Genomic DNA, 25,982 nt, shown 5'->3' on the forward strand with positions numbered 1-25,982 from the left:
CCACAAAATATGTCGACTACTGTGACAACGGTTGAAGAGACAATTTTGTTTCTTACGGATCCAGCTTGTTGTTTTCTAGTTCATTGTGCATATTATTTTGTTACTCTCGCTCACCTGCGAACATTCTACTCTATTTTTTTACACTCATCGATTGCTCCTACATCTCATTTTGCAGCAATCTAGGGGGGAGCTACTTGTGGCAGCACAATGAGTCACACTTTCATTTTCTAACATTACCGAGAATTGTGTTCGTCCACTCGCTGACCATATCCGCTAGTGGTCACTCTACGGCGTAATACAAGCACATTTTTACGACTGCTCTGGCCCTCTGTATCGCGAGCACTCATATATCATCTGTCCGAACATTCCTCGCGAACAACCTAACTTCACCTCCGGTCACTCCTACGGTCACCATGACAACGCGAGATGGACATCCTTTCCAACCAATCTCCTTCTTTCTTCGCTCCACGTCTCGAAGAAGTTTCGCACGCATGCTACAACTCTTCATTCACAAAATTCAACTTTTCACGCACACGACACTTCTTGACCAGCTTTCGACGTGAAAGCACGAAAACGCCAAGTTGTCAACTCGCCAAACTTCATCATCAAACATCGGACTCGCGAACTTCTCTCTCTCTCTCAATCTATCTCTATTTTCCATCTCTAACTTCGCCGTCTCGTGGAGCATTCTACATTGTGCTACTTCGCCTTATTTACTGGAATTATACTTTGTGTCGCGTTATGTTCTTGTGTATATACCAAACGGGAAAGTGCAATAACTGAACTCTCAATTGGAGGACCATTTCCTGCAACAGCATCGACGCCAGGCGCAGCTCGGCAACGCGGGAGATTATTGTGTGTATAAAAACAACGAATGGTGAGTAGCAGGATATTTTCTACGCCCTACTATATCTTACTACGAAATCCCTTCAACCTAGTGCCATCACATGAAGCAAACAGAATCGAAATCGGTTTAGAAATGGCGAAGGCTAGCATTTTGTAGCCAATGTACAATATAGGTCAAAAATCAAGGTCAAAGATCAAAGAAGTCAAAGGTCAAAATTCTGTGTATAACTTTTGAAGCCTTCGCCTAGTGCCATCACATAAAGCAAACGGAATCGAAATCGGGTTAGAAATGGCGAAGGAGTAGCATTTTGTGGCAAAATGTACAATATAGGTCAAATGTCAAGGTCACAGGTCACAAATGTAATTCTGTGTAGAAGTTTTAAAGCTCCCGTAGTGCTATCATATAAAGCAAACAGAATCAAAATTGGCTCATAAATGACAGAGAAGTAGCAAATTGAACATTTTGATCACACATGGACGCACACACATACACACGGACACACACACACACACACACACGCACGGAGCCAGTTTCATACAGTAGTCCCCTGCTCGAACTCGTTCGGCGGAGACAATATTTTTAGTCAATCTTACATTTTATCAAGTTCGACTTCTTCGTGAAACAATCCACTGATCGGAATGAGATGTGGGGAAAAAAAAATCAGTAGAATACTTTTTTTGTGACGCTTTTTATAGCCTTTATTCAGACCAATCAAATGAAATTGTTACATTGTAATGACACAAAAAATAACTATGATACACTGTTTAACGAACAACAAAAGGTTGTGTGCAGAATATAGATAAAACATACATAAAAATTGTACACATTTGACATGATTCAGTAACCAGTCTAAATAAAGAATACTGATGGGATGATTGTGTAAGAGGTGTAGCGCCACCTCTTGGCAGAAGAAGATGAAGCTAGCATGCAGTGCTTGTGCGTGGTGCCTGTCGCGTCGCGTCGAGCATGTCGATTGATTGTGTAAGTTTTACATAGTGTCCAGTGTGTATGTTGATGTGCAGTGTCACATGTCAGAAGCAAACAGCGTAGGCTTACACTTTTTAGGTTAGAAGATTGATAAATCAGTATGATTACCCACTGGATGTCCTTAGTAGAGTGATTATGAACCCGACACATTGTATGGCTCTAAACGGACCAAGAAATGTTACATGGTGTCTGGAGTGGAACCTGTAACGTTAGATGTTTTTGCGATCGGAAATTGTGCCGAATGCTGACGTGATGAGCTCCTTGACCATGAGACGTATTGACGTGAATTGCTATGAGTGGAACTGAGTGTATTGCGCACTGGTGGATATCGCCGGCCTGGCCATGGCGCGATGGACCAGATATGATGTCGTGATATGGCATTCTACTATTCCTAATAGGCTGCGTTCACATAGAATTAGAAGTAATTTTATTCGGTCGGTATTTGATCGCTATTCGCTATTCGGGCACCGAGTACACCATCACTGATCACTCGCACCGTCAACTCGCCATAAATTTTACAGATGCAGTGAGGATTTCTTCCTCCTGCATCTGTTCATCGCTTCATCCCAGCAAATCTTAAACAATTAATTTCTATAAACGCTAAACTGCATCAGAATGTCAGTCTAACGTTACATGCTTATTTTTGCTTAAGGGCAAATCCAGACCAAAATTGTCATTATTTCATAAACAAGAGACGGTACGCATGGTACGCGGTATACGCTGCAAGAAAATCGAACAAGCTCGATTCCCACTTTGCTATAGGCCTAACGTTACATGTACTACTAACTATTCGCAGCTATTCGGCCGCAATTCGGTACTTTCGAATAGTGCCCTCTTATGTGAACTGGTGTGAGGAAATCCTATCGCTCGATTCAAGCTATTCGCATGCCCTCGAAAACGAGCCCCGAATACCCGAATCTACTTCTGTTCTATGTGAACGCAGCCTTTTATGTCTACGGTTCATATAATTTAACATATAGATCTAACTCCGACTCGTTAGTAACCCCAGCCCGGCTGCAAATATTTTTTAGGGCGCTGTAACCAGAACGGCTACGTTGGGGTTGCTGATGCGGTTTATAGATCTTAGACCTTAAGGCCCGAATTCACGAAGGTGGTACAAACAAAACCATGGTTTAAACCATGGACAAAAACCATGGAGTGCCAAGTGTCGCATGGAATATTTCGTCACGAAATCAGTCATTTCGTCGATGAAATTATTATTTTGTAACAAAATGACAACATTTTGTAACTAAATGAACATTTCGTCCACGGAATGATAATTTCGTTAACGAAACCTGTCATTTTATCGACGAAATGACCAATTTCGTTACGAAATATTCCGTGCGACACTTGGCGATCCATGGTTTTTGTCCATGGTTTAAACCATGGTTTTGTTTGTACCACCTTCGTGAATTCGGGCCTAAGAGGCAGATCTAAATTATAACGTACAGGATCGTGACGCGTGATGTGGTTTTTGTCGATGGGATTTCTTCTTTGACTTTGGTTGATTGTTCACGATGGAGCAGCTACATCCCCCCAAACAGCTTGATTTTGAAGCTACTAATCTTTCAAGAGAATGGAAACAGTGGAAAGAGGAATTCTTCTTGTATGTTTCTCTAGCAATGGATGGGAAAACCGAGCAAATGAAAGTCCAGATGCTAAAATACCTGATTGGTCCCAGAGGGCGTGAGGTATACCAGAAGGTCAAGCCTGCTAAAGAGACTCTTCAGAGTGCATTAGATGCCCTTGGAAAGCATTGTGATCCACCAAAGAATGAAACGCTCAACCGTTATAGGTTTTTCACCCGGAAGCAGGAAGTTGGAGAATCCTTTGATTCTTTTCTGACTGAACTCCAGCTACTTGCAGAGCAGTGCAACTTCAAAGATTTGAGAGATTCTTTGATCAGAGACAGGATCATTTGTGGTCTACGAGAAAATGCCACGAGAAAGAGGCTACTGCGTAGATCAGCACTAACTCTGGACAAATGTATTAAGGCCTGCCGAGCAGCTGAACTGTCCAAGAAAGACGCTGTGCTTTTGGATGGTGATCAATCGACAGAGGTGCATGCACTGAAGTTAAAAGGAAAAGATGCAAAGCTAAAGAGAGGGAAGAATCCTAGAGCAAAGTTGTGTCAGTACGGTGGGAGACAGCACACGATGCAGAAGGAAAAGTGTCCAGTGTATGGAAAGAAATGCACACGCCGTGGGAGACACAGTGAAGACAGTAAATCAGAGCAGGAGCTGAAGACCGTGACAGAGATGGTAAGCTAGTATCGGTTGATGATCGGTTTGCTATCGCTTTCAACTAAGAAAGGTTTTCCCTCGTTGGTCGGTTTGCTTTCCCATAATGCATTTTGAAAATGACATACCCTTTTGCTTTCTTCCATTCATAATCGGTGATAAGCACAATCGGGGTATGCAATCATGGTTTTCTCGCTCTAACTGAACTATTATAACTTCTAAAAGAATACACCAACTGACTTCAAAATTCTGTGCAGCATGCTTCGACATTAATAATCACATGTAGTAATACAATTGATAATTTCCTCTTATTTGCTGTTAATTACTGAAGATTAATTGCCAAAAAGTCCTCCAAAATCTATGTAATGCATTGAAAAAAAGCATTTTACAACTTGTAGGCAAAATCAAGATTTGAGGTCCAAACTTTAAGTTTACCCCTAATGGCCCGAATTCAAGAAGGTGGTACAAATTATTGTTATTAATATACAGTGGACTCCCGTTATAACGAAGTCCTCGGGACCGGCAGTTTTCTTTCGTTATAACGAAATTTCGTTATAACCGAATGAATAAACAATAAAAATACATAGAATTGATAATGTTGCGGCCCTAAATTTTATTTCATTGTAACCGGAATTTCGTTATAACCGTGTTCGTTATAACGGGAGTGCACTGTATTATTATTATTTTATTTGGCAGAAAACATGCAATACATAATCAATTACAAAACTCAAAACAATTAATCAATACAATAACACAAAAATACCCAAACACTGAATGCACCTGACAGGGCTGCCAGGCATTGGGCAAGTTAACTAAATAACTAGTCCGCGGACCGCCCTAACCTATATCCCTTCCAGACGCATTCAACATTACAGATTTATGTGCCACTAATTATATCATGATAAAATATTCATAACTGTACTTTTTAATATTTCTTGCATGAAAATACAAACTATGTAAAAATCACTGTATATTTCACAATATCAAATCACAATTTACAAACTCATAATCACAGTGACATAGTTACAAAACAGATCCCTTTGCTCTCCAAACCCTCCCCTCACACACTCCCAAAATGAAGATTCCTATCAACCCCCCCCCCCCCCTTCGTACAACCATTAACCACACACACACACACACACACAAACATTCTGCAAACATTAATGACAATTCGAAGCGGGTGGTAACCAGGCCAACAAAACTGTACAAGGAAGCCAGTGGCATACCACAATCCCTAGCCGATCCCAATTTCTAGATTAAACCCATTTTCCCCACAAAACCCTCAGAAAACCAATAAAAAATAGTCAATATACATATATAGAACATAATATAAACATTGTACATTTCTAATTCCGGGCAAGTCCAAGATAACGCGCACGTTACGTATTGGACATTCAGAGACTTTTATGACCTGAAAAATGGTGTTAATGGCCTTTGATCGTATTGAACTTCATCATGGTGATTGATATCTAGAAGAAATATAATCATGTAAAAAATTGAGAAAAATGACCTTGACAATTATATTCTAGAAGAGAAAATATGTGCCGTTACGTATGGGACCAGAAAAATTTTGTTTTTTTGAACATTTTTTGCAACCTCAAAACTCTCTGAAAGTATATCATTCTGCAACTTGTAACTCACTGTGATGAAAGTCACAACACTCAAGATTATCACAGGTACACATGTAATTCATGTGTGTTTGTGTAGGAGTTCTCAAGGAGTTGGGAATCCCCCTTTCCTCCCGTAATTATTAAAAAGAAAATCACGGCGAGATTGCGTCCGTATAATAGAGAGATCTGGATAAAGGGAGGCCGGATAAGAGAGGTTCATCTGTACTCTGTTATTTTTTGAGCAATTACAGACAACCCCAATAACATTTGTGACCACTATCAAAGGAAAATGTGTGAGATGCCTCTTTTGTTAGTATGTCATAATGCATTGCCATGGCAACAGCAAATAAAAAAAAATCCTACTAAATGTTGTAGATCAAACTACTCTCATTTTTTTTTTTTGAGCAATCGACCCAAAATTTGGCATAGTGTGTGACTATCAAAGTTAGATGTGCAAGACACCTTTTTGTCAGTATCAGATAATGCATTGCCATGGCAGCGGCAAATTTTCATAAAAACTTGTAGATCCAAGTACTCATTTTTTGAACGATGAATCCCAAATTTGGTATGTGTGACCGCTATCAAAGTAAGATGTGCAAGATATCTGTTTTGCTAGTATTGCATGATGCGTTGCCATGGTAATGGTAAATTAAAAAAAAATCCTACCAAATGTGAATCAAACTACTCTCAGTTTTATAGCAATTCAGTTGAAATTTGAGATATATAACGATAAGATTCAATGTAATGTGTAGTTGTGCAAGACACCTTTTTGTGTGTGTGAATAAGTCTGTTGCCATGGCAACAGCAGTTTCCAGCAGGTTTTTATACCAATCATACAAAAATACTTGGATTGACCTAGCTCCCTGAGTTTTTTTAGTATTTGACTTGAATTTTGGCTCATGAGACCACTACAGTATAGAGTAGATGTGCGAAACATCTTCTGTGGATGTTGAACAATGCATTGCCATGGTAACAGCATTTTTTTTTCACCAAAAAGAATACAAAAATATTGTTGATTCAGCTAACTCCCTCAGTCTTTGAGCATGTGGCTTGAAATTTGGCACATGTAATGGCTATGGTACACAAATTGTATACTGTACCTAATATTTGTAGCAACAAGTCCACCTTCATACATGTGAATCGAGTGAATGCAGCAATATTTGAACACATCAGTGAGAGTTTGAGGAAAATCGGACAATCTGTTGAAAACTTATAAATGAATTTTTGAAGTTTCTGCTCTGTCACTGCTGGATGAGAAGACTACTACATGTACAGCTGATGATGTCACATGCGTACAACAGTATAAGGAAAGTATAAAGAAGATTTCACAAAATGATACTTTTTGAAAAAAGTGCACATTTCCTCGACTTGTCACTGATGTATCTTAAAGGTGCATGGTCCCCGTGTTTTAGTCAAATGCATACGCGGGCGCATGGCGCAAGTTTCCTATAGAGACCTACGCTATCGACTCCTCTCTAGCGCTTACGCTTTGGCCCACTTCCCCGAGTCCGAAGAAGTCCGATTCACTGTAGTCAGTGGTCGGATCACAGTTCGGCTCATGATTCGGGTGAGGGGGAAGACAGCTTTAGCAAAGTTCTTTTGTGATGTCATAATAACAAGCACATAATGCACGCACCATGGCATTACTACAGACTGCGCGATGCGCAGAGAAGACAATGCAGGCAACGTTACAGCAACAACTACGCACTTTACTCTTGATGACTGCTCAACTTCGGTAATCTTCGTATCAATGCTAACGGTGATCGGCAGTATCATCAACAGCGCCCTCTACACCACCGGGACTATGCCCCTTTAAGGGTAATATTATTCCCCCTCCTTCTGAAAGGGGGAAGTCAAGCATTCTCTTCCAGCTGTATGCGAGAAAAGTGAAAATACAAATGTGTATGTCGAATTTTCTTTATAAATATTTTCGTTACATCGTTGTACGCATGTGACATATCAGCTGTAGTAGTCTTCTCATCAAGCCACGACTGAGCAGAAACTTCAAAGATTCATAACTTTTCAACAGATTGTCCGATTTTCCTCAAACTCTCACTGATGTGTTCTACTAATATTGCTGCATTCACTCAATCCACATGTCTATGAAGGTGAACATACAAAAATAATGTGGATTCAACTTCCTCAGTCTTTGAGCATTTACAGTTGTAGCTTCAGTTTTGGCACATGCGACCACTCTAGTACATAGATGTGCAAACTTAATCTTTCGTCATTGTTGAACAGTACGTTGCCATGGTAACAGCATATTTTGAATGAAAACTCTTACAAAAATACTGAGGATGTAGCTAAGTCCCTGAGTTTTTGAGCATTTGGATTGAAATTTGGCACATGTGACCACTATACTAAATAATAGTACATGAATATGTTCAAATTTATTTTTCTGTCATTGTTGAACAATGTGTTGCCATGGTAACAGCATATTTTGATTGAAAATTATGTATACAAAAATACTAGAATGGATTCAGTTAACTCCCTCAGTCTTTGAGCATTTGGCTTGAAATTTGGCACATGGGTAATTCCGTGAAGTTGGGGCACAAAGTGTGATATCTTAGCATAACTCAATACTACAATAATTATGCTATACATATATTGTTTATATAGGCTTTACATTTGTATTGAGACCATACATTTTCCTGGAAATTTTGTGCCAACCAGACTCAGTTTTGATGAAGTTATCAAAATGATATGTAACGGTGTCCTGTAGCATCGTGACGTGTCCATGTAGCATCTTGATAGTTAAAATCTGATCCTAAAAGACAAATTAATGCAATTAGCTTGACCAAAATTTGGTATATATATCATAATTACTAGATTAGTCAGATACCCTGTAGCTCTAAATATCTTAACTCTCCTTTCCACAGTTTTACTTTTACAAGAAAATTACACAATGTGTCACTATGCTACGCGGTGTCCACCAAACGCATAGCATCGTGATACATTTTGTAATTTTCTTTTGAAATTAAAACTGTACAGGAAATTATATATTTAGCTTTCTCATTCATATCTTGTATGGTATTCAATATGCATAATGCATATTCCATCAATATGCATATTGCATCAATGATACAGGATGAATATGAATATGAATTGAAAGCCTTGTTTCAAAATTGCGGAAGTAGAAGGAAAATAAATCCTTACTGTAACTGAGACTTACTGATAAATCACTGTTTGAAATCTGTTCTTTCTGTATAATTTTATCATTATAGCTTAATCCACGCCGCTCTGGGCGTAGAAACTACTCAAAGGAAAGATTTGAGAGGGCCCTTGAGCTTGTTCGTGAAGGAGTCTCATGCAGAAAAGCAGCACTAAGGTGTGGGGTGCCAAAAACGACACTGCTAGACAGGTTGAGGGGGCGTTCAAAGTCAAGCGAAAATCCGGGAAGGGGGACTATCTTGCCACAAGAGGTGGAAAAGGCCCTGGTTGATCATCTAATGGAACTGTCATCTCACGGCCACAGCCTTACAAAAACCCAGGTAAATATGTTTCGTGTTATTGCAACTCGTGTAACTGTCATTATCCTCATGACTCTTGTTCATGGAAGTGTAAAAAGAGACTTTACTTGGATTTTCCGTGTCAAGGCACTTATCCCCTGAGTAACTACTCTCCGGATAACTCTCATCCGGATAATTACCCTTCAGGGCAATTACCCCCAGGACAACTACCCCCCACCCCAAACATCTACCCTCCTTGGGCAACTACCCCTAGGGCAACTATCCCGAAGGGCAATTCCCCCAGGAGAGCTCCCCCCCCCCCCCCCCCGGAAAACTACTGCCTGGGTAACTACCCCTTGATAACTATCCCTGGGAACTGCCCTTCAGATAACAGCAAAATCGTGAAATAAGGCCCCACTGCAGTGCGCGTGCCCCGTGCGTTCGCAAGCAAGGTTAGGTTTAGGGTTAGGGTATAGGGGTAGGTAGGGTTGTATTTGTACGGACACACAGTGGTGGGGCCTATTTCACAAGTATGCCCAAATAACTACCCCCCGGATAATTAAACTACCCCCCCCCCCCCCCCCCCCCCCCCCCCCCCCCGGATAGCTACCCTGTGGATAACTATCCCCCGGATACCTACAATACCACCCGGATAACCCCCTATCATTTGTTTTAACAAAAAATAAAGAGGGGCGTGCTGGATAACTATCACCCAGATAAATCCCCCCCCCCATAACTACCCTGACAATCTCAGAATAACTACCCACTGCACAACTACCCTCCCAGGACAATTACTCTCCGGGACAATCCCCTTTCCCCACCCCCCTCCTGGAAAACTACCACCCATTGTAATTTTTGTCGAGCCCACAGGAGGTGTGGGGAGACTAAGGGATCGCCTGCGGCGTCTGTCCGTCCGTCGTCCGTCCGTCCGTCTGTCCGTCGTCTGTCCATAATGCTACAAAACTTGAATAACTCTCTACTGAGGATTTCAATTTCAATCAAACTTGGAGGGAAGAGTGGTTATGCAAAGTTACACATTTTACCAATGTAAATTCCTATGTCCGTTTGTGACCAAACTTGGATGGTAGATGTCCCTTGGGGAATTGAAGGTCATCAGAAGGTCAAAGGTCACAGACAGGGGTCAACAAACTTTTAGGGCCCAATGTTTAAGTTTTTATTGCACATTTCGATTGTGGCTCATAAGTATTGATCCCTATGTCCGTTTGTGACCAAACTTGGACGGTAGGTGTCCCGTGGGGAATTAAAGGTCATCGCAAGGTCAAAGGTCACAGACAGGGGTCAATGAAATTTTAGTTCCCAATGTTAAATTTGTATGGTGCGTTTTGATTATGGCTCATAACTTTTGATCCCTTTGTCCGTTTGTGACCAAACTTGGATGGTAGATGTCCCGCGGGGAGAAGAAATTATCACAAGGTCAAAGGTCACAGGCAGGGGTCGACAAAAGTTAAGGGCCCAATGTTAAGCTTTTAGGGCGCGTTTCGATTGTGGCTTATAACTTTTGATCCCTATGTCCGTTTGAGACCAAACGTGGATGGTAAATGTCCCTTGTGGAGTTGAAGGTCATCACAAGGTCAAAGGTCATAGGCGGGTCAATGAATTTCTGGGAGTTAGAAAAATATTAATTTCTTGTATGCGAATGGGCGAGACACAATTTGGCACTTGCCTTGTTCTATCCAGTTTATAACACCATTGTAAAGCTCATGTACATTTGAAGGCACTTTTCTCTTGCACTAACATCATTCACTCTTTTTGCATGTCATTTATTACCGTTATAACACATAAGACGATAAACATGAGAAAATGAGAGTTGATTTCACTGCAATTCATATTCACTTAACATAAGAGAGGGGCCCTCGGTGTAAAGCAATAATTTCTGATAGGATCTGGGCACTGTTTCATGAAAGTTGTCAGTCCTGACAAGCTGTCAGTCCCAGACAAATTACCAATCATTGTAGGTCGATCCATGTAGGTCCATCAGTGACCAGAGCTTCTCAGCCAATCAGAACCCAGGATTTTATTGAAATTATCAGAGGCTAACAAGTTGTCACAGCTGGCAACTTTTATCAAACGGTGCCCTGATCTGTCCTAAAGAGTGTAATTACAGCTTATTTTTTATACAAGTATAATTGCGCTAATTTTCAAATTAAATGTTATTGATACTTCAAGGGATAATGTAAAGTATTGGTGGAGGTGAGGATTGGGCTTTTAACTTTTTACTAGACACCAAGAAACCAGAGCGTATGCATACAGAACATACCATTCTAAAAGGAATTCATAGTTTATATGATGAAAAAAGGTTTTGGAATGGCTGAGATATCCAAAAACAAAGAAGACAAAGCGATGCTAATAAAAGATGGGTCCCACCTTTTATTAGGGTAGCTCTGTTTTATCTCAGCCATTTCAAGACCATTTTTTATCACAAAAACGTTGAATCCCTCTTGGAATTACATTGTACATGCTCTTTCATATTTCGTAAGAGGTTTCTAATTATCTCTCCAAAAAGATGTTAGAAACCTGAAGTTAGGTCTCAACCAAAGCCATCGATAAAAATAAAATAACAATTTTCCTGGGCCAGGGTGATTGTTTGGGACCTAAAGTTAACAAGGGGTAATTATCAAGGGAGGTAATGCTCTGTGGTAATTATACCAAAGAGGTGGGAATCTCTTCCCATCTCTGTGGTAATTATACCAAAGAGGTGGGAATCTCTTCCCATTTAACCCTATTCTAACTGGGGGGGGGGGGGTCAAATTGACCCCCCCCTCGACGTTTCGCGCCACGATTCCTCAACGTGCAAAGATTTTGCCGCGTTGTTTCATGACTTTTTTCATTTGAGTCTCCCGCATATTTTGAGACCAAATTTGCGACGTCCGGGTACACCGTTCTGAACTTATGCAATGTTTTGCGTATGCATGTCAACCCGAAAAACGCTCAAATTCATGATTTCGTGTGCAAATCCAATGCAAAGTGTGTTTTTTTGTTTAATTGATATAAATTAGATTATTTCAACTTTTAACCATTGAAATAAAGCAATTCTAATGTAGATAAGCTTGAAAAAGTGCCTCCAACAAATTTTGGCAAAAAACAATAGAAAACAAAAGATCGAAAAAACAATAAAATACATAAGAAATTAACAAAACAATAAAAAACAAAAGAAAATGATTTTGATTGTGCTATTTTTTTACGAGAAAATTGTTTGATGTGTCTTGAGGAACTCTGACACAAAAATCTAATAATCCTTCAGTCTTTTAGATGGAGTTATAGGTGAAAATATGATTTCATGTGTTAGTTTGCATAATTAATTTATTAAAAAATATGAAATCAAAATTTTTCTATTATATGACCATGTAATCTTGTAGTTGACATCCGGCTCTATGTTCAGGCAAAATTTTGCGGCGATCGCGCGATCGGCGGCCGAGATCTGAAGGGGGGGTCAAATTGACCCCCCCCCCCCAGTAAAACTTGGTCTCAAATAGCCCAGTTAGAATAGGTTGTTACTATACAAATGATGCACAGGATAGAGTGCGTTAGTGGAGGCGTATAGTGCACTCGAGGGTATTTACAATTGTGTAACATGCACGAGGCGAAGCCGAGTACATGTTGCACTACATTGTAAATACCCGAGAGTGAGCTGCATCTCCACTTACGCCACGAAATAATCCTGTGCATCATTTATTTTATAAAATGGGTCGAAAATTCGAAAACTAACAGCATTTTTCAGCGTTTTTCACGTACCTTTGTGGGTCAAGACGTCCGAAGATGTTCGTCCCAAACATTTACGCACGTCGCACTCGGAAATCTTGCACATATAAGTATGATGGGGGGTTGGGTTTCCGAACACTTAAGTTCCCGCATGAAAACTTACTTATTTTACATAGAATATGCACCCTTTACCTTTAAAACTTGATATAGACTCCTCATATAGGCCTAATAGACAACATACTCTGAAAACGGCGTGAGAATTAACCTGCTAAATCGTTGGACTTCCCCTTCAAAGTGACTCCATGTACGCGTCCGGTCCCACAACGCTTGGTCTACTGTACTGTACGTATAAGAGTATACGTACGCCACACATGTTGTGCACAAGGGAAGAAAGGCTGGCCGGCAGCCCGAACTAGAAGTTTACAGGATTGACAGCGCGTATGCATGCAATCAAAGACGCTTAACTTATCAGTAGCCATGTCTACACCTATCCAAAAACTTGTAGTTATACTAACTACGAGCGCAAAAATGCGTTCCCCTAACCACGACAAAACTTCGATGCCGTTCACACCTACATGCAGTTAGCAAAACCTCGAGGTAAAGGTAACTACGATAGAAAATAAAGGGCGCCTAGTTTGCACATAGGGTTGCACACTATTGTGGAAAAAAACTGAGCGTCGTGGTTAACAAAACTCCGTTCACATCTGTCATAGTTTAAGCGCGCTGCCACAGCGCGCTTAAACTACGCGCTTAAACCACGACAACACCCTAAGAAATCTTGTGGTGTTGTCGTGGTGTCTTCGCCTTAAGGTTTTGTCGTGGTTTTCTAAACTACATGCGTCTACATCTACGCTAACTTGGAGTTTAGTGCCTCGTAGTTTACAAAACCTCGAGGTTTAGAAAACCTTAAGGTAAAGGGACCTAGGTGTGAACCTCACTTCTACTATCTTTGCATGCAATTCAAAGGAGCCGCCGCGCGCACAGGCGATCAGCAATAGGATTTAACATGCAGTGCGATGAGACTAGAATAACCAAAGCACACGTGACTCATTTCAGCGCTTCCTATTGGCTACATTCTTGAACCCATTTTATAATGCCCAATGATGCAGCAGAGCAATTCTGAAATGAGCGTTTACGGTATAACAGTAAAATCGCATCGAAGATACACCTAAACACAACTGGTAGCAGTGATAGGCATTGCCGAAATAGATACAGTTTCTTTTCAATAATTTATAAAATATATATTTACATGTAGATACTGTATAATTATGTGCGATAATACCGTTACTCTGTGACTTTTTTCCTAGCAGAACTCAACATGGGTAGTTGTCTGAGGGAGGGGGATGGCTATGGAGAATATTGTCCTAGGAGGAATTGGCCTTGAGGATAATTGCCGTAAGTGCTAAGAGGGTTGTTATCTCGGGGTAGTTGCACTAGGGGGATTATAGCCCTAGTTCAGTTTTAGTTAAGTTTCATTTATTTCATTTCCAACACATACAATTACAACATTTGAATACACATAATACTAATGATGCAACAATGCAACCAGAAAAGCACTCTGAGAGCACAGACCTCCGCCAAGCCAGCAACTCATGTCAGTTCATGCGAAATTTCCCCAAATAAAAGCATTGTCTACGTCGTTGCACGGCGCCTTGCCCGAGCAGAGTGGGTGCTTTAGTGCGCGTTTGTAAACATCTAGCATGCACAGCTTGAACCCCAAGTTCGTTGACCTTATATGCCAAAAGATGAAAAATCCTTCAAAAATCCATACGAGTAACAATTCCCGGATCACTACCAGAATTGAATGAGGTGTTCTTTGTGTCAATATCGACTATTCATGCAAGTTTTATTTTAATCCGTATGGGTCTTTTTAAAGTTATTTTGCAAACAGACAAACCAATGCCGATGATCACTTAAACTCCTTCGCAGAGGTAATGAAAAAAAAACAACAACAACAACCAATGCACCATGATGCATAATATAATTTCCTAATAATTTCAAGACAATTCAAATTCATGAAATTCTTCGGTCGAGATGTTTTCATTACAACTGATTGACAAATTGCCCTACGTCGACGTAAATAAGCACTGAATTGATCAGTGTTTTAGTAGTAGCCATGATAATACCCGCTGCATGCTATAAGGATTAGAACCAACACTTGCTGTCGGGCAAAAGCTCGGTGGTCTAGTGGAGATGACGCCTGTCCGGTACTCAGGAGGTTGTAGGTTCGAATCCTGCTCGAGTATGTACGCCCATGATTTTCTTTATAATGGCTACTACTAAAACACTGATCAATTCTGTGCTTATTTACATCGATGTAGGGCAATTTGTCAATCAGTTGCAATTTCAAGACAAGTACAGAAAAACTGGTTGGAAATGGAGGGGACTGTTAAAAAGCAGAGCTTCTAGTCTGCAGACCCCTAATAAGAAAAAAAATTTAGTTACAAACTTGATAAAACAAGGCAAAGAAAGTAAAGTAAGACAGAGACGAAGTACACAAATTAGCACACACAAGACAGCCCCCTTGTAATGAGGGAAAGAGGAAAGGTAAGTAAGAGTGGGTGGGATGAATGACGGGAAGAGACTACATTCACGGTAGACAGAGAAAAAGGGGGGAAGAGGAAGATGATGGGTCGAAACCAGGGCACGTGAGGCATGAGATATAAGCTCCTCAAAATAAAGAAGTGTAAAGTGGAGTTGTGGTAAACGATAGAAGATTGTGGTTTAAAAAAAAAAATGGGGCTAGAACAGGGATGCCAAGTTCAAAAAATTTTTATGAGTGAGATTTTCATGACTCGGCATCGATCTCGGCGAGCGAATGTGCGCGCGAGCGAGGGTGTGGGAGGGGTTTTTCCCCCCTGTGGCCTCCCACGGTAGGAGCTTTTTCAATTTTTAGCTCTTAATGATGCGATCAGGTGCATACTTAAGTGACTATTTTTTTTTTATACTTATTTTGAAAGACAAAAAGAAACGAGACATGAAAACTCGTCACATTGAGGACGAGTTAGGTGATACGCTTGTGGTCATCAGATGACAGTCATCTGTGATCGACAAAGAAAAGAATGTGATATAGGCACCTTAAAGTTATATTGAGCGTGCTTGCGAAACCGTTTTTGTAACCACTCGGCCACGGGTCATCCACGGAAATGGTAAGACAAAAAAAAAAAAAACAATGTATAGATATAACAGGGGGAAAGTCAATGCCCACTCAACTAACGTGGCCGTGTGAACATCTATTGCATTGCTAGACGGAAAAGCGGCCTTGTAACGACTGAGGTCGCTATGCCATTTCTGGCAACTTGGAAAAAATACGTCCCGCAGACATAAAACCTATAATCGGCTGGTTTTGATACCTTGCCTTTAATCATAATTTTCAGTGTAATGACGTCATCAAATTAATAAACAATGACATCGTCTTGAAAGACAATTGTTCAAAGTACAACACCTCAGTCGTCGTCATTACATACTATGATCGGTTTGACAAAGTCAACCTGCAAAAGTTTGCTGCAGTCGAAGCAATGTGGTCTCCAACACACAAAAAAGAGGGATATGGCGTGTGTGTGTGTCTGTGTGTGTGTATAGGTGCGTTTATATACGAACGTGATTTCTACATGGACGAATATGTAATACAAAGTTGAGGAAAAAAAACAGTAAATAGCTAAGTATTTTGTTTCGTGATCTTGTGGGGTTCGAACCCGCAACCTCACGTCTCTGAGACGTCGCCTTTAACCACTCGGCCATACGTCTCGACAAGAAAATATGGGGAACATTATGGACTTGAAAGACAGTTGTTCAATACATAACACATTCATCGTACGTTGTCAGTTTGCTATTGACATGACGATCTATCACATGAATATGAGGCAGGTATTAGTACCTGTATGAAATTATTATAGGCATGGTTATCAAATTCCCCTAAAATTTCCTTATAATTGCCTTATTTTTACACACAGTTATGCTATCCCTTTAAACTCGTCACAGTTTAATTAGAATCATTAATATCATACATTAGTACCATATTCAGTTCCATAGCTGATCACGTTTGCTAATTAATTAAGATTAATTGTCTAGAATGTGTCATATGACCAACCTGTATACACACGTATACACACACACACAATGCTAAATGTATGTATCAAACATCTGTAACACAACTTTGAACTAACTGTAGGAATTATCGCTGCACTTATCATTCATACTTTTTATCACTATCTGAAACTCCACAAAAACCACTAATTGACAAATAATCATCAATACAGAAGACTGACTTAAAGGAACAATGCAAATACCTTTTTTACAATGTATAGCTTGTTACATGTGTAAATCAGCACAAAGTAACCACGACTACATTGTGTTACTGAATTGATATGAACAAATTTCATTTTGTTACAATATACTATATCAGTTTGAAAAGCCCAGCCTGCAAAATTTTGCAGCAGTCGAAGTAATGCAGTCTCCAACGCAAAACAAAGGTATACTGTGTGAGTGTGTGCGTATAGGTGTGTTTACATGCAAACGTGTTTTCTACATGGACGAAGGTGTAGTACTCCATTGAAGAAAAAAAAAGTAACAAAAGAATAATTATTTTCTTTCGTGCTCTTGTGAGGATCGAACCCGTACGTGTGCAACCTCACGTTTCTGAGACGACGCCTCTAACCGCTCGGCCATTCGTCTCGACGAGAAAATTAGAGGAACGTAAACTTATGTACGTGAAAGATGAATCAGGAATCGTTTCGTCCGCATTCCATTCTCATTTTCAGTTTTAAATTGCAAAATTGTCAACCTCATGAGGAGATTTCAAAGAATAAAATGCATGATTACTGCAGATTATTGTCACAGCTACAACATACTTAAGTTTCAGAGGAAATGAAGCAAAATCAGCTGAGATAAAGGTGCTTAAACGTTGTCAAGTCAATGCATGGTTTCTAAAAAAATCACCTCCCATAGACATAACACGTAAACTTGTCCGATTTTGCGTCTTTACCTTTAAACACAATTTAAAGCATGATGACGTCATCAAATTTCAAAACTATGACATGGACTTGAAAGGCAAATGTTCAAAGTACAACATATCTGAATTTGGGATAATATTGAGCTTAAACAACAGAGATACGAGCAAATGAATGTCAGAAACAGTACCTTAAAAAATTTAATTCCACTTTTTTTATTTCAGATGATGATATGATGACGTCATAATGTATTCATGGAGATATTGATGCTTGAAACGTTATTTCCAATTCATATGTTTTTGTAATATGCAATAAAAACATAGGGTAACCAGACGTTTTAAAGAGCTATGGCGAAATAAACAAAGACATGTTTTTCGCTATATTTGCACATAGACGCGCACACGAAATTTCAACTTTGCCGCCAACGCATTCCTTTGTTATAGGTCAAAATTGATCGGAAATCAATGGATATTGTTGCTTAATGTATCAGGAATCCAAATCTGTCAAAAAATGTGCATTTTCATGTTGCTTACGCGCACTACGCGCGAAAATGTGCGGACGGACTCGAACGCGCGAAACGCTTAAAATTGTCTGAAACTTCGAGATTTCCCATTGGTAAGTTGTTTTGAGCCTTTTAAAAGTTTGACGCGCGCGTACGCGCGCGTAATAATGTCCTAGGTAATTAGCATTAAAATGTAAGATAGAGCGTGACCTGAACTTAATGTCCACCGAAAATGATACAGAAATGACCTTTAGTTATGAAGATATGATCGATCATGTAACATGGTCCGAAAATCACAAAATGGCGCCTAGATGACGTCATAGACATGTTACTGTCATGAAAACCTTATTGTGGCTAGATATTGTCATGGGACATGTTCCCTGAAAATGTCATGTCATTCTGTAATGTCACTCTTGAGATATTGATGACACAAAATTGTCCAGAAAGAAAGAAGAATAAAAAGAAATAAAGAGAGATTTTGACAATCACAATAGGTGATACGCTGATAGCGTATCACCTAAATATACCTTTAATTGCAACTATCATTTTAATCTTTTGAGCTATGCTCATTATTGTAGGCCCAAGTTGCAGACTTCGCCCGATGAGTGAGAAAAATGGGTACCATGCGTGAGATCGTGAGACGGCCCCTAAATGCTTGAGTCTCACGCAGAATGCGTGAGACTTGGTAGCTCTGCTAGAACTTTAAGCTTACTAAAAGTGTAACTCATTCTGAAATTCAAAATTTCTTTAAAACAGAAGGGAGAAATTAAGCTTGTTCATAAATCGTCCTAAATACAAACGTTCAAAATAATACAAAAGAATTTCATTTTTTGTAGTAATATTTTTTTCTATTAAAAGTAAGAGTTTTAGGGGGCAGGGGTGGTGTAGGGGCAATCACCCGGGTGGTAGTTATCCAGGGAGTAATTGACCAGGGGGCATTGTCCTGTGGGTAATTTTCCTTGTGATAGTTATGGAGGGTTGTACTTATCCGGGTAATCATCCAGTGGAAGTTATTGGGGGGGGGGGGGGGGGGTGGGAAGTAGTTATCCGGAGGGTAAATATCCGGAGTGTGGTTTTCCAGGGGGAAGTGTTCCTAGACCCCAGATTTTCATTTCATTATGCAGTATTGAGAATTGAAGTAACTGTCATATTTGAGATTCTTTGTTTTTTCTCATTTCTTTTTTCATTCATTTAGGTGCTTCTCATGGCTGCTGACATAGCGGATGTCCTTGGCAGGCGGCCCTCATCCCAGAAAGGTAGACTTTTGTCAAGTCGTTGGTTAATGGAACTCAAGCGGCGATGGCCTGCCCTCCAGCTGACATGGCCAAGTAGGCAGGAGAGGAACCGTGCGAGATCAACAAACCTAGTGTTTCTCACCAGCTACTCCTCCGAACTTAAAAGAGTGATGGACAAGTACCGTCGCACTAACAACCCGAGCAATATTGACAACATGGAGGAGACAGCGTCAAATGCAGATCTCCATCCGCCTTGGGATGTTGGTCAAGCCTCTGTGCGAGATCAACAAACCTAGTGTTTCTCACCAGCTACTCCTCCGAACTTAAAAGAGTGATGGACAGGTACCGTCTCACTAACAACCCGAGCAATATTGACAACATGGAGGAGACAGCGTCAAACGCCGATCTCCATCCGCCTTGGGATGTTGGTGAAACCTCTGAGAAGAGGACAAACTCCGCCACCTGATTTTCACACCCTGAAGCTACTACGGTATATCAATCATAGGCCTTACGGGATTTCTACTCTGCCGGTACTCGAAATTAGGCAAAGTACACAGTGTATATTTATTTCACATTTTGGATCAAAAGTGTAAACAAAAGAAGGGGAAAATGGAGGGAAAATAGGATGCAAGAAGTCTTGTGATGAATGCAATATTAAGAAGGGACCCAGTGCACGATGTCAGAACTACTTTGTGACGTCACAATTGTACAGAAACTGTTTCACATAGTGACGGTAGAAGCAGTGCGCAATGTCAAAATTGCTTTGTGGCGTCACAATTGTTTTGTTTATTCAAAAATAATTCATTTGTCTTAAACCTATGAACTAAACTTCTATTCAAATTACAAATTAACATATTAGTGTCTTTATGAGATGCAAGAACTGTAGAATCGTCTGCATACAAAATAAAACGACAGTCAGAACAAACATTTACAATATCCCAGACATTTACAAAGGTTGTTAAAGAATTGCCTTGTGATGTCATAATTTTCTATTTGTTTTGGTTAAAAGTTGTTACATTTCATACAAAGTTGCGCACAATTTTAGACTTAATTGCTTTGTGACATCATTTTGCAAATGATATACTTTTTGCAAATTAATGTCGTCATAGGAGTGATGTCATTTTACTTCATGTAGTATCAAACATGCCAATATATGCTTTTCCTTGAGAGTTTCAGGTGAAAACTATTGGCAGAGGTGACTCCAAAAGAATTATTCACTACTGAGGGGCGCAGCCCCGAAGTGAATACATTTAGTTCTTAAGGAGGCACCAATGGCTATTTTTTTTTTCTTCTCATTATTATTATTATTTTTTATTATTGTTATTGTTATTATTATTACTATCATTATTATCATTTATATTACTGTTATTGTCATCATCACTATTATCATTATTATTACGGTACCCTTTTTCTTTTCATTTTGTCCAGTTTGAAAAATGTGACTGTGGTATCAATCACATGTAAATTTAGGTAATAGCATCATCAGTCTTTGATCCTACGTGTGTTGTGCTGGTAACCGCTGAAATTGTGTTATTAACATGAGGTAGGACTCATACCAATAAAAACAGTCATGTCACAGTGTTTCCATTTTTCATTTCCTGCGAGACACACACACACACACACACACACACACAAAACGTCTCTCCTATGTGTATTGTAATGACAGCTTAGCTGTCTTGAGGTGGTATAGACAGTTCATTATGGCGAATATTTGTTATTCAAAAGGTTCGTTAATGCGAAATGAAGTAAAGGTTCTTTATTCTGAAGACTCGTCATTCTGGAGATTCGTTGAACCTTAACCCTATTCTAACTGGGGGGGGGGGTCAAATTGACCCCCCCCCCTCGACGTTTCGCGCCACGATTTCACAACGCGCAAAGCTTTTGCCGCGTCGTTTCACGACTTTTTTCATTGAAGTCTCCCGCATATTTTGAAACCAAATTTGCGACGTCCGGGTACACCGTTTTGAAGTTACGGAATGTTTTGCATATATGCATGTCAACCAAAAAACAGCTCAAATTCATGATATCGTGTGCAAATCCAATGCAAATACATGTAGTGTTGTTTGGTTAAATTGATATGAATTAGATAATTTCAACTTCTAACCATTGAAATTAATCAATTCTAGTGTAGATAAGCCCGAAAAAGTGCCTGCAACAAGTTTTGGCAAAAAAATAGAAAACAAAAGGTTGAAAAAACAATGAAATACATAAGAAATTAACAAAACAGTGAAACACAAAAGAAATTAATTTCAATTGAGCTATTTTTGTACACAAAAATTGTTTGATGTGTCTTGAGGAATTCTGAAACAGATTTTCACACCCTGAAGCTACTACGGTATATCAATCATAGGCCTTACGGGATTTCTACTCTGCCGGTACTCGAAATTAGGCAAAGTACACAGTGTATATTTATTTCACATTTTGGATCAAAAGTGTAAACAAAAGAAGGGGAAAATGGAGGGAAAATAGGATGCAAGAAGTCTTGTGATGAATGCAATATTAAGAAGGGACCCAGTGCACGATGTCAGAACTACTTTGTGACGTCACAATTGTACAGAAACTGTTTCACATAGTGACGGTAGAAGCAGTGCGCAATGTCAAAATTGCTTTGTGGCGTCACAATTGTTTTGTTTATTCAAAAATAATTCATTTGTCTTAAACCTATGAACTAAACTTCTATTCAAATTACAAATTAACATATTAGTGTCTTTATGAGATGCAAGAACTGTAGAATCGTCTGCATACAAAATAAAACGACAGAACAAACATTTACAATATCCCAGACATTTACAAAGGTTGTTAAAGAATTGCCTTGTGATGTCATAATTTTCTATTTGTTTTGGTTAAAAGTTGTTACATTTCATACAAAGTTGCGCACAATTTTAGACTTAATTGCTTTGTGACATCATTTTGCAAATGATATACTTTTTGCAAATTAATGTCGTCATAGGAGTGATGTCATTTTACTTCATGTAGTATCAAACATGCCAATATATGCTTTTCCTTGAGAGTTTCAGGTGAAAACTATTGGCAGAGGTGACTCCAAAAGAATTATTCACTACTGAGGGGCGCAGCCCCGAAGTGAATACATTTAGTTCTTAAGGAGGCACCAATGGCTATTTTTTTTTTTCTTCTCATTATTATTATTATTTTTTATTATTGTTATTGTTATTATTATTACTATCATTATTATCATTTATATTACTGTTATTGTCATCATCACTATTATCATTATTATTACGGTACCCTTTTTCTTTTCATTTTGTCCAGTTTGAAAAATGTGACTGTGGTATCAATCACATGTAAATTTAGGTAATAGCATCATCAGTCTTTGATCCTACGTGTGTTGTGCTGGTAACCGCTGAAATTGTGTTATTAACATGAGGTAGGACTCATACCAATAAAAACAGTCATGTCACAGTGTTTCCATTTTTCATTTCCTGCGAGACACACACACACACACACACACACACACAAAACGTCTCTCCTATGTGTATTGTAATGACAGCTTAGCTGTCTTGAGGTGGTATAGACAGTTCATTATGGCGAATATTTGTTATTCAAAAGGTTCGTTAATGCGAAATGAAGTAAAGGTTCTTTATTCTGAAGACTCGTCATTCTGGAGATTCGTTGAACCTTAACCCTATTCTAACTGGGGGGGGGGGGTCAAATTGACCCCCCCCCCCTCGACGTTTCGCGCCACGATTTCACAACGCGCAAAGCTTTTGCCGCGTCGTTTCACGACTTTTTTCATTGAAGTCTCCCGCATATTTTGAAACCAAATTTGCGACGTCCGGGTACACCGTTTTGAAGTTACGGAATGTTTTGCATATATGCATGTCAACCAAAAAACAGCTCAAATTCATGATATCGTGTGCAAATCCAATGCAAATACATGTAGTGTTGTTTGGTTAAATTGATATGAATTAGATAATTTCAACTTCTAACCATTGAAATTAATCAATTCTAGTGTAGATAAGCCCGAAAAAGTGCCTGCAACAAGTTTTGGCAAAAAAATAGAAAACAAAAGGTTGAAAAAACAATGAAATACATAAGAAATTAACAAAACAGTGAAACACAAAAGAAATTAATTTCAATTGAGCTATTTTTGTACACAAAAATTGTTTGATGTGTCTTGAGGAATTCTGAAACAAAAATTTAGCAATCCTCCAGTATTTTTAAAGGGAAGGCAAACCCAAAGAGCAATATGGATTGAGTAAAAGCATTAGCATTAGTAGAACACATCAGTGAAAATTTGAGAAAAATCAGACTATCGATGCAAAAGTTATGAATTTTTTTATGTTTTGGTGTTGGGACCACTGGATGAGGAGACTACTAGAGGTTATGACATATTAGTGGACAACAATAAAGAAAATATAAAAGGAATTTCACAAAAATTCCTTTTTCTACCAAAATGAAAGAGCTCTTGACTATTAATCACTTTCAGAAAGCAGGGGGAATAAATGCTACCCCTCACATATGTCAGTATCAAGTTGATGGAATGTGTAATTTTCATGAAAAATGAATTTTTACTGATTTCCCTTTATATTTTCTTTACATTGTAGTCCACTCATACGTCATAACCTCTAGTAGTCTCCTTACCCAGCAGTTCCAACTCCAAAACTTTAAAAATTCATAACTTTTGCATCGATTGCCCGATTTTCCTCAAACTTTCACTGATGTGCTCTACTAATGTTACTGCTTTTACTCAATCCTCATTGTTCGTGGGGTTTACATTCCCTTTAATGGAGTTATAGGTGAAAATATGATTTCATGCACAAATTTGCATAATTTATTAAAAATAGAAAGGCAATATTTTTTTATTTTATGACGATGTAATCTTGTAGTTAACATCCAGCTCTATCTTCAGGCAAAATTTCGCGGCGATCGCGTGATCATCGGCCGAGATCTGAAGGGGGGGTCAAATTGACCCCCCTCAGTAAAAACTTGGTCTCAAATAGCTCAGTTAGAATAGGGTTAAATGACATGAAGTCCCGAATAAGATTCGTTATTCAGAGGGTTCATTATATTCCTAGGGTTCGATATCTGACCTGAAAAGGAAGTGAGGTTTGTAATACCGAAGGTTCGGTGTAATGTACCCACCCTCTGTTCACTTTCGGATCCGATTGACCCCTGAATTAATGAACCTTTTGAATTAGAAACATCACCCCATTTTATTATACCACATTTTTAGGCATTCGAACCTTCTGAACAATGAACCCTACATCGTTTTTAAGATTGTCGTTTTCCTTGGTTTTTCTTTTCCGTTTTCGGACTGACGAACCTATGTTTGCTTGTTTGTACACATGTCAATATTTTTCATCTGACAAGATGGCTAGATGGCTAATCTATAGCTGCATTACATAGTTGGTCTTTAATGGGGTCCAATTTTGAATACTTGGGCGGACCCATTTCATTTTCAGACTATCGAATCCTCCGAAAAATGGACCTTGTTTCGTTTTCGGATTTAAGAACCGTCTAAATAACAAACCTTTGGAATAACGGGACAAAATGTTCGGATGAACGAAAACTGTTCCATTTTTGGGCTGACGATCACCTTATGTAGACCCTATTATGAGGCCTATGGATTTACAGTACATATCTTTGGAGTAATGATTATCACCCTCTCCCAGGCGCCCGCTCAAATGCACCCTTCTAGGTGATAACTCATTCTAACTCTATCTAAAAGGTTATCTCAAGGTTTGTTAATCTGAAAATGAAGTGAGCTTCCGTTGTTCAGGTTTGATATGCCAAAGGTTCGTTACTCTGCGCCATTACGAGAAGAAAACACCGGACGATTCCAGGTACGGTTGTGGTGTAGATTTATTACCGCAGCCAAGACGCTTAACACGATTGCCCACCGGAGGGCGTTAACATTATAAACACCAATGATAATAACATTAACAACAAACAAACATGCTGGCGTGACTACTTCTTTTCTCCTTTGCTTACAAAGCTCAATACAATACTTCTCTCTGAAAATCCAATTCGGCATGTCAAACAAGATTCTAAGTAATTCTTGGCAACATGTCTACTACACTGTATAAACAACATCAGTTTATACCTCCAATAAAATGGAGCAAAATATCCTACTCAAACACAAAGAGAGGAAGCTTTATTTATAACATCAACTGACCCTTAACCTAATAAAATATCATCACAATTGAGTAACACTTATAACGCATCATCTCTTTTGGCACTGTCAGCTTTATGTTACACATCAACTATCAAAGTCTGTCAAACTGCTAAGCAAGTCAAAAACCAGCTTGTAACAACGAAAAAAAGGAACCTATATACATACATAAGTCATAACATTCCCAAACAGGTATTACGAAAGGTCAAACAACAAATAACTTACATATCTACTTATCCTGCAAATATGCAAACATTACAATACTTTTATGCCCTTTTACATAACACATGAGCACTAAGATAAATCATAA

General features: G+C 39.1%; 1 protein-coding gene across 1 annotated transcript; it reads left to right on the plus strand.

The window, feature by feature from the left end:
- Positions 1 to 1,889: 1,889 nt before the first annotated feature.
- On the plus strand, positions 1,890 to 21,274 carry LOC140227018 (uncharacterized). The gene is made up of 4 exons (XM_072307451.1): positions 1,890 to 2,108; positions 3,286 to 4,095; positions 8,909 to 9,175; positions 19,500 to 21,274. Exons 2-4 carry the CDS (start codon positions 3,352 to 3,354, stop codon positions 19,833 to 19,835), a joined length of 1,347 nt encoding a protein of 448 aa, XP_072163552.1. The 5' UTR covers positions 1,890 to 2,108; positions 3,286 to 3,351; the 3' UTR covers positions 19,836 to 21,274.
- Positions 21,275 to 25,982: the final 4,708 nt, after the last annotated feature.

This window comes from Diadema setosum, chromosome 4, assembly GCF_964275005.1.
Source record: "Diadema setosum chromosome 4, eeDiaSeto1, whole genome shotgun sequence".
Classification (NCBI taxonomy): domain Eukaryota; kingdom Metazoa; phylum Echinodermata; class Echinoidea; order Diadematoida; family Diadematidae; genus Diadema; species Diadema setosum.

Coding starts and splice junctions, on each gene's coding strand:
- LOC140227018 (XM_072307451.1), top strand. CDS start 3,352: ATGGAGCAGCTACATCCCCCCAAACAGCTTGATTTTGAAGCTACTAAT. Junction 4,096..8,908: donor TGAAGACCGTGACAGAGATG/GTAAGCTAGTAT, acceptor TTATCATTATAG/CTTAATCCACGCCGCTCTGG. Junction 9,176..19,499: donor ACAGCCTTACAAAAACCCAG/GTAAATATGTTT, acceptor TCATTCATTTAG/GTGCTTCTCATGGCTGCTGA.